Source organism: Colias philodice, chromosome 6 (assembly GCF_061535455.1).
Source record: "Colias philodice isolate Cphi_HAF_F1 chromosome 6, ilColPhil1 Martin Lab GWU primary, whole genome shotgun sequence".
In the NCBI taxonomy this organism is placed as follows: Eukaryota; Metazoa; Arthropoda; class Insecta; order Lepidoptera; family Pieridae; genus Colias; species Colias philodice.
Genome location: NC_143091.1, coordinates 8,346,268 through 8,357,219, shown reverse-complemented (window position 1 = coordinate 8,357,219; position 10,952 = coordinate 8,346,268). Strand labels below are relative to the sequence as shown.

General features: G+C 33.0%; 1 protein-coding gene across 1 annotated transcript; it reads right to left on the bottom strand.

Moving 5' to 3' along the window:
• Positions 1–910: 910 nt before the first annotated feature.
• LOC149487884 (tumor protein D52) lies at positions 911–10,487 on the bottom strand. Its single transcript, XM_089696591.1, has 5 exons — positions 9,765–10,487; positions 8,575–8,738; positions 4,284–4,387; positions 2,644–2,806; positions 911–1,802 (listed from the first exon to the last, which is right to left on the bottom strand). The coding sequence occupies exons 1-5, from the start codon at positions 10,135–10,137 to the stop codon at positions 1,683–1,685; spliced, it is 924 nt and encodes a 307-aa protein (XP_089552717.1). The 5' UTR covers positions 10,138–10,487; the 3' UTR covers positions 911–1,682.
• Between the last annotated feature and the right edge of the window lie 465 nt (positions 10,488–10,952).

The window sequence follows — 10,952 nt, the reverse complement described above, 5'->3', positions numbered from 1 at the left end:
TCTCAGATTTCATATAATATATTTTTTTGTTTACAATTTGATTAAATATGTAACGCCTATTGGAACAAAATGAAGCTACCGTTTCTTGAACGTTTATTGTAAGCTTGTGTTACATACTTGATAGGTTTATGTATAAGTTGGTGAATTGTGAAAATGCTTTGAGTTTTTAATGATAAAATTACGCCATCGTTATACTACATATTTTTATTATCTTACACAACCGTCAAAATTGCCACTGTATAATCGTTTGGTTATTTTTATATCATATCCATTTACACATTGGTAACAAATAGGTATAGAGATAATGTAGCGCATGATGGACATATTATATGTAATAGGTTTAAATAAAACTGTTTATTTAAAATATTGTTTTTTATTTCTTTTGTAGAAGACTTCCCTGTGTCGCCAGCTCATATCGACCTTGTTTCATAATGCATTATTATATCATCAAGTAAAATGTAAACGGTATGTTATGTAATCAAATGAAATCGTATAACATAATTCATCATACATATTTATAATCTGCTAAGATTGTATTGTATTTTTCATTGTTGACATCAACTTGTTAGGTAGGTATTTAATATTTTGGAGCAGATTTATTAAGTTTCTTTTCGTTATCCTCCTAATATTATTAAAAAAAAAATATTTCGTGCAGGCTCGATACGATACGTGGCTCTGACTCTCTTGCTAGCCATTGCCTGTATATATAGACAGTCCCTAATTCGAAAGTTTGTGAGGATTTATATTCGATATTCTTTTATGTAAAAACTACTGAACTGATTACAATGTTTGTTGTGTACAGAGACAGGCTACTTTTTATCCCGGAAATCGGGATATATAAAACTGGTTTTTCTTTGGAATCGCGGGCGAAGCCGCCGGCGGAAATCTAGTATGAAATAAAAAACACATGTCATTTAGTACATAAACTTTATTTTCCATTTAAAATGTATCAATGTAAATAATGGAAATATTTATAAGGAAAGCTAAGCATCTTATAAAAATATCTTTATCATTTTGAACTGCACACAGGCATCGGGCAAGTTGACAATTATTATACATAGTTATATTAAATTACAACAATGTGATACCAACAAGTATATAGAGTATATAAAATTCTTTTGCAAAGCTTTTAAGTGTGGACACCGTGCCTCGATCCTGCTTCTTTTTTACGTCGTTTTCTCGCATATAACACATAGATTATAACGATTTCAATAAATATTAGTCGGAATGCAAGACTACACACCACGAAAGAAACAGAATACACTCCCATTTTAATTCAAGGCTCGCCCGTTAGTTCACCACGCCACAAGACGCGTCAATGACAGATGAAGTACTTTTTAATCGTACACTAGACACCGTTCATAAGACCCGGGGCACAATAATCTTAAGTCTACAATAATTATTGTGGGGTTTATAGTGTTGCGTTAATAATTATAGAAAAATCCCTGTCAGTTCATTTATCCTAGAAGTTCCGATGAAAAAATATCTAGGTAAAATTGTATTTCGAAATGGGGCCCATTTATTCCATGTTTATATTACAAGTATTAATTGTTAAAACGGGTTGAAATTGCAAAAAACTGTCATTACATAGAAATAAAACTCGTGTGTGTTCCAACTTTATTAGTACATAGTATCGCGTGGTGTGTGTGGGAGCGAGATGGGGTATGTGGGTCGCACTCGCACTAAGGCAGCGGCTTGTTCTCGGGGATGGAGGGCGAGGTGGCGCCGCTCGCACTGCGGCTCGCGTCGCGCAGCGCCTCGTCGAAGCTCTGCGTCGAGTTCGATCTGGACGATACTTTACCCTGCAATATATTTTGTTCCGTTTCATATATTTTTTAGGACCGATTTTTCAATGCTTGGATAAAACTTATCCGTCCAATAAAGTATTACACGATAATATTAAAATGTCACGTAAACTGTCAAATACGGGCAATTAGAATACGTTTTTAAAATGGTAGTTCTATACATTATTCGACGAATAAGTTTTAACCAAGGATTGAAAAATCAGCCCTTATACATATTACATTCAAATCCTAGTAAGATTACAAATGTGAGTTTGTTTGTTACTCCTTCATGCAAATTAAATATCACATTCGGACATACATAACAGAAGAAAAAACTCTTTTATTATGTACATACTTGATCTCTAGATGAGAGTAGCCTTTTTGGTGATCTAAACTAAAATCAATCTTCGCTTAATTTCAAATTCGATTAGATCTTTGAAAAAGTAACAGAATTTCATATTTAAAAATAATACAAAGTAAAATAAACAATAGGTGCCTGCACGTTTCTTACGTTAACGTAAACGATTCAGGTGAATGAGGTTGATACCTCACTATATCATTTTCATAAAAGTAGCCTTCCACGTGTAGGATCAACACACCATAAATTATCCGAAAACGAATACCTCAAAAATTTCCTACACTTTATCGACACATGTATATAGTATTACTAGCGGTCCGCCCCGGCTTCGCCCGTGGTACCTACATGTTTAAACTATCCTATCTCTCAAGTTGGATCGAACTGCACATGGTGTGCGAATTTTATTATAGTGGTTTAGGAGTCCATTGAGGACAAACATTGTGACACGATATTTATATATATTAAGAAGATAACTAGTCAAATATTCTCAACAACGCATACCTTAACGTTCTCATACGCGTATCCCATACGTTCCTCGATGGAGCGGAACGAGTCGGAGTTGCGCATCTGACCGATCTTCTGCGTGACGCCGGCCGTCAGACCGCCGAGGATCGAGGTCGTCTTCTCCGCAGTCGACTTTATCACAGATTCGGTTTTTTGGTATCTGGAATATTCATTAATAATTTTAATCTTTCTTTCTATGGAACTTGGATGCTTTGATGACATCGCTTGTCTAAGCCAATCTATAGAGAGGATGTATAATTGATTATTCGTTTGTTTGTTTGTTGCGACTTAAGGACATGTTCTCAAAAAATATATGTACCCATTGCGCGGACTAGACGTTAATAAAACAATTAAATTGTCGTGAATATCTTTCTCGTGCATTTGAAAATGTGATTATAAGAAGATACAGGGTATTTTTGAAGAGACAATATTATGTAAGGCTTATGTTATGTATGTATACATAAATATGTAGTAGTAGAAAACTAAGCCTGAGGCTGAATGAAGCCCCAAATAATCTTTTTTACGACATCAGATATCAATAGAACAGAAATTTCCCGTTATTAGGAGATAAGAAGTAGATAATCCATTTGTGGCAACTGGCAATTATGTATTAGATTTATTTGCTATTTATTGTTTCATTCATCACACACGCTCATTTTTGTAGGATTTTAAAATGGTTCCTAAAATCAAGTGCTAGAATAATCTACATCTACACTAATGTTATAAAGAACTTTCGTCTTTTGATGAACAAAGGCTATATTTTATGATTCCGGGTTAGCCCGGGCGGAGCCGCGCCTTTTCATTGCATCATTACACATTTACATAATTCTGTAATAGTGAAACCCTACTTTTCTATCAATGACGTTTAATCTATATCTACGTTACAATAATCCGCATTAATTAGCTACACATAAAAACTTTCATTGAAGTAAATCTATTAAAATAAGGTGCACGTACATCAACATGAAGTTAAATTTTATATTTTCTATCAATCCATATTTATAGTAAGTTGTCATTAAAAATTAATTAAAAAATGGGAAAAGCAAAGTACAAATTTCATACAAATTACATTAAAATTGACGTAAGGTTAGACAATTTGCATACGCGTGATACGAATAAACAAGCGATTGCGCCGTTAAATAATGTTCGTTATCAATAGCAATTATGACTAATGATTCAAGCCGACTTTACGAGTGTGTTATCAATGTTCAAATGCGTAAAATGTTAGCAAGTAGCTATTAGATATTGATGACGAACTAAAATAAATACAGGTATATTTCACACCTGTTTCACTGATCAATAATTTTCTTTAAGGACAAACTTGATGTAGGTACAATAAACATCTAGCATCATAATCGCTTATTTAAAGGTAGGCAAAAATTAACACCTTATTTTAGTCTTTTATATAGCTCATTAGAAAACTCTGGCCTGCAAACACGCGTAGGCAGAGTTTTGAGTCGGACTGATTGTGACTTGTGAGTCTAGGTGTTTCTTGTTCGACAATGACGGACAAGCAGTGAATTAGACTTCTATTTCTTATCGGACTAAAAAGTAAACATGTATTTGTATCGGCAATCGAATTGAAGACCTCTTGTTGTTTGAATTATTTATATTAAACAAATATTATGATCACTTACACTTGGCTCTCTTTAACGTTTTTCAATCCTTGATTGACGTCCTCAGTGATCTCCTTCCAGACGGTGATGCCAAGCTTTCGTTTCAACTCGGAACTTTGGCGGATCTAAAGGAATTTGTATAAGTTATTAATGTTTAAATAGATTAATCGTTAAACATATAAAGCTAGCTTATAACACTCTGCCTAATAAAAAATAGGTATTTTTCTAAAATTAGTTCGCATAATTTATATCAAATACTGAATGCAAAACAAGCACAAGATTTTTATAAAATTGCATTGGTGCTTATAAAAATGTGTTTATTTATTTTGTATTTAATATAATCTGATAACCTTTGTTTGCACATAAAAGAGTAAAGTCATTCTAGGTGAATTTGATAAAATCGACCATAGTACAATAAGCGAGCAAGTACTTAATTTTAAACACTGCAATACGACCTTCACCCATAATTCAATGTTATATGTGTGGTATTTGGCCTTATCGCATTTCCATTCTAATTGTGAACATTTTGTTGTTGCAAAAATTAACCTTTTATGCATGAGATAAACATGTACATTATTATTTAATCGGCTACGATGTTGCAATAATAGATCAACGAGAACACAAATTAGGTATATGCATTTATATAATTTTGTAAGACAAGTTGTTCAACGTTTGATCGATGATAACTTCGAGTCTCGTCGACTTTCATAACACTAGAAATTTATTCAGGCTATATTACTGCGCTATATGATAAAATAATAATTTCTAGTAATTATATAATACCTACTTATCGACGAGATGTATCGCGGATGTTTCATTAATTTTAGATTGGCTTTTTAATTCTGTTCAACAACATCACACCATTTTTTGAATAGAACTGAATTTTAGGGAAATCTACCTGAGGATGATGTATCGAAACCGGTTGTAGTTTTTGTGATTAATTTAAAAATTTATAAAACTGTGCCTTTTATTTTAAAAATCTAGAATTGTTCACACTTCTATAATTATAATTACATTTTTACTAGCATATATAGCGGTATGGATTATAATACAGTACATTTTTTTTTGTAATACCTATGCACCAGACTCGTAATAATAACGTTATCCACGTTTTCATAAATTGTTTGATCCAGTTATAGATATGCTTTAATTATTATATTTATATGCATGTTTTTTCAAACTTTACATTTTAATCATATTTGAAAAGTCCTAAACTAAATGAAATTTTATCGCGTGTAAGTATAAAAATAATTATACATACTTATATCTAAATTCCTTATCCTCCAAGTTGAGCAACGTAAGTTTAGTAGTACAATATCAGTTGATAAAATTTTCGCCTTGATAACGTATCCAAAATTTAATCACTATGTTAAGTTTATCGTTTGATCTGTTAGGATATTTATCATGTAGTTTAAAATTTTTGCCTATGAAACCGAACGATTAATGTAATGAACCTACCTATGAGTATGAAAGCATTCCATAAATCATAACTTTTCCCCTTACAAGTTTAACAAGTGACTAGTTATAAATATATAAAATATAAGAGTCAACTACAAAAAACCCAGTTTATTAGCACAATATGTTGTAGATTCTGCTCTGACACACAAAAGGAGGTTTGGGGCCGAAATCCGAAAGTTTTCATAATCTACTGAGTCGGTACATAATTAGTTTCAATTAGAGAGGTATAAAACGTTTTCACAAGTGGGTAATATATTCAATGTTATACTGAAATTTTGGAAGAACATTTAATAAATACATTCTAAGGTAATTAAGTAGGTACTACGTCTGTGTTTATAATAGGATTATCGATTCTTTATCGTCATACGGAGGCATTATGTGAAAATAAACTTGTATTCTATTGTCTAATTGGATTTTTACATGTCTAAGAAATCATGAAACATGGGACTGTAATATTAATGCTATCAATATTCAAGAAATACATGATACACGTATTTAAAGGTTTTACGTAATGTTGTTGTTAATGTGTATCTGAGGCTAAAAGGGCAAAATGGTGAACGTTCTGTTTATTATATTACGTTCAGGTCTCGAAAAGAATAAAGAATTCAAAATTTATATACCTATAAATTAGGATCAGTGTTATGGTCCTAAGTCCTAACTCCTAACTCTCTATTCATCAGTTTCGATATCGATGACACATACTTTTGGAAAGTCTAAATAAACATCAATACAAAGATAACAATCTGCTTCATTGCGATCAGTAGAGGAAACACTTGTATTCGACTAACGAGAAGACTGCTTGTCAAAAAAACCAGCATAAAGCACAATACGGTTACCTAGAGGCTAGATGTTATTGCACGCCTCATTGGTCCATTGAAAAGTTACATTTGGGGTCGCATTTTTTAGAGGACGCAATTTTATTTTTTTGATGTGTAGGGGGGGTCAGTGTGAAGCTATCACCAAGTTTGTGGGGTCGCCACCCTTGTCCCACGGCCGCCATCTTGAAAATAGCGGTTGAAATGGTTTTTACGATATATCTCTTAAACTATTTATCTGATAATAAAACAATGTTAACATTATTCGTTGCAAATTAAATTCTCTACAACTTAGGTTCAGTAACTTTTTGTCGTAGAACTATAAACAAAAAAGTTATAAGCGAAAATGTTCAGAAATTAGAGATGTTTATATTTTTCAATAAACTTTTTTTTATAAGTTTACGAAGAAATTATATCAGACCATTTTTGTAGATTGTTTTTCGTAGAACAACTTTTATTTACAACATTTTTTCATTAAGTAAATAGCTAAGGTTTTACAGCCATCCGAAGTGAGTACTATTTTAAGTACTCTTTACTATACAGAATACGATATATTATGTGTGTACTAATAATAATTTGTCACCAGTAATTATTTTATTTTTGTTATAATGATATTTTTAATAATTAATTTTACAATATTATTAATAATTAATTATTGAATCTTTTCCCCACAACCCAGGAGGTAGAGTCTGGAAGTGCGTTTTTTTTTACGTCGAAAAGCAGGGCTGAAATGTTCTGCAGTGTGCTTCCATTGTTGTGGAGTCTGGGAAAAGAGCCAATAGCCAATTTATTATGTATAGTTACTACTGAAAAATAGTACTCACTTCTGAGCGCTGTAAAACCTTAGCTATTGACGTAATGAAAAAATGTTGTATATAAAAGTTGTTCCTCGAAAAACAATCTACAAAAATAGTCTTATATTTATTTATTTTTTTTATTTATTCTTCACTGTATAGGAAATACAAGATTAAGACGACACAAAATAAAAGATACAATCGGCATACAGTGGGCGGCCTTATGGCTATAAGCCATTCATTTCTTCGTAAAATCATATCATTTCTTCGTAAAATGATAAAAAAAAGTTTTATTGAAAAATATAAATAGCTCTAATTTCTGAACATTTTCGCTTATAACTTTTTTATTTATAGTTCTACGACAAAAAGTTACTGAATCAAAGTTGTAGAGAATTTAATTTGCAACAAATAATGTTAAAATTGTTTTATTATCAGATAAATAGTTTAAGAGATATATCGTTAAAACCATTTCAACCGCTATTTTCAAGATGGCGGCCATGGGATAAGGGTGGCGACCCCACAAACTTGGTTTTAGCTTCACACTGACCCCCCCTACACATCAAAAAAATAAAATTGCGTCCTCTAAAAAACTCAAGGTCAGGCCTAAAAAATGTAACATTTCAATGGATCACATAAGCGAAGCGTTGAGGTGGGTACTACTGTCACTTCGCGCAAAACATCTGATTTTTCAAACTTAAAATGTCTTTATGTATCATACATTGCACTTGTAAGATAATACATACACACACATATTAAGAAAAAACACTATTTTTAACATTCATGATATTTTTGATGTCATTTTTGTTATTTAAACTAGTTAAAAAACAGTTTAAAAAAGTTCTGTCTTGGACGTCCGTGTGTCTGTATGTGCGGAGGATTTTCTTGTTAACACGATAGCGACCGAAATACTTTACTAATCGAGTCTTTTTTTTTCTCTTACGCTTGAGTATGCTCAGGAATAGAACCCTTTCATTTTTAAGGGTCTGATTCGATGTGGTTTAATTGTTATTAAATAAACAAAAATAATAATTAATAAATAATTATTAAAAAAAATATGAGGCGTGCACTTTTGGATTTTCCAAATTATTTTTTTTATTTTCCAGTAATAATATTAAAATATTAGATACTACTTCCTCTTGAATTATTCTATCTATAAAAAACTGCATCAAAATCCGTTGTGTATCATACATACAAACAGACATTAGGACAGACGCGGGAAGCACCTTTACTATGTGATAAACTCACTTTACTCTGCAGCACGGTGCGGAGTGTCGCGATCTCGTCCTCCACCCTGGCGAGCTCGCGGCTCCACTCAGCTTTGAGCTGCTCCGCTTGTTCCGGGGTCAGCCCGGCTAACTCGTCGACGACGTGCGCGTCGCCTGCGCCGCTGCCAGGCATCGCTTCTTCAGCTGATATAAAAATATACTGATTTATATTGCTTGCACGATGTACATAGTAGTTAAACAAATTAAGACAATTAAAATCAGATTACAATTTCGATGTAGACTTATAAATTTGAAGGTACTTTCACAAATTAGTGGACACCTTAATATAATAAAGTATTTTGAACATAATAACTAGATGCCCGTAAGACATGTAAAGAATTACCAAGTAATAGAATAATAATTATAGTAAGGAATATTTTCTATTCGAAATATTAGGGTACTAAAGGTTAAGGTGCTCTATTCGATTCGGAAAAAAATATTAATACTTAATTACTGTGCTCGACTTAATAATAATAACTAGAAACTAATAGAATATTAATTTATACAGGTACATTGATTACGTTGCCATTAACTGACTTGAAGTTTGTGTACATAGATTCAATGAACACAAGTGTGTTAACAATGACGTTTTCTTGATTTATCTTTTATTAGTCATAACAAAAACAAGAGTCGACATCTATATATACATACGTGTTTACTAACGCTTCGTAATTCGCAGTGACTACAGACGATTAATTATTCGAGTTTTTCGCAATGTTGTAACACAACTTTAATGTGGAGCCTGAAGTGACGTTTATGCACACACTACCAATATTATGATATGGATATAAACACAAACACAAAGTGCACAAACTTATTATGATACTTTGTTGACACCGTGAAAACTTATAGAATATCATTATAGTAGGTAAAAAATACATACAATTTCTAAATTTTGTAGACATTGCCATGACATGCTCGTATGAAAACATATTGCTACCTATTCATATAACCAGTTTGAGAGAACAGACCAATAACAAGTTTTACCCGACAGGGTATAGTGACGTGTACTGTATTTATACTGTATTGCTACAGCCTACAATAATGTGAATGTATTCTTTATCTGTGGTAAACTTAAGACAACTCTCAGCAAATGAAGGGCCTATTATATAAACATGACAAACTTCACAAAGTAACGATGCTTTGAAATGAGATCACCCAAACACTAACCTCCTGGAGTTATTCCTAAAAACTTTTTGTAATTTGTGTGGCTCGACACTTTGGCAAGATACGGTTTTGTTAAATCTTGAAATGTAACCCGGACTTCACGCATTTTTTTTCTAAATATACGAAGTCGACGGCGACGATTGTCCATGTAAAATTCTGTTTCTATACATAAGGCAGATTCGGCTAGTTCTGGCAAGGAACGCCATTCGGCTTCCGCATCATCAGGGGTCCAGTTCACAATTTCTTCTAATTCATCCAATTCATCTACTGCGACGTCAAAGCTAGGAGTGGAATCATCATCAGGTGGCACAAAGTAAGGATCTTCCATATACTCCAAACTCGCTGGCCCGGTACTTCTGTCTCCGAGACCCGCCATCCTTTCGACTATCTACCTCGTCTGCCGCGGCAATTTTGCATATTTTTAATTGTAAAAAAATAACTGTCCAATCTAAATGTTCCTAAAGAGCGAGGTGATCGGACGCACATTGGCAACAAAAATAAAAACACTAAACATAAAACATGACACTGCAACAATAATTGTTCCTGAGGTAATTATATGACTGACATATTTTATTTGATCACAATAGTTTCATGGAATACAATTTAAATATATTCGCTGTGATGATAAAGGCAGCAATATGTTTCCTTTCTTCCGCCACGTTGGGCTCGCTAGCGCAATCGCCCGCGCTCGTCTCGCGCCGTTGCCCGAGTGCTCGCATTAGCCACTTTCACCACCTACCACGCGAGCTTTAAACATTATTATTTCTATGTATATTATAATGTTCTTGACCTTAAACGACGTATATTCTCAAATCACTTTAGTATTTTATGTACCTATGTCGAATTCGGTATAACCTAAGCGCATACGACGTCTATAGTGGCGGGACATAAAATAATGCCAAAAAAGTAACCTTGCCGTGTATGGTAAAGTTTATTGACAGCGCCGGAGGCAAGTGAGCGTCGAAAACTCGCCACTGAACCGCCGAACTCGCAACAAAACCTCCTTACGTCACCTCTTGGCAATATACCACAAAAAATGGTAAATTGCTCAAGTCACTGTGATTCATAAAGGAATTCAGTCTGCTCTCAATTTGAATGTCTAACTTTATTTAAAATAACATATTTTATCTAAATCTAATATGCATCAGAAATGAGCTAAATATGCAACTTTTTACTATGATTTTTTTTCAG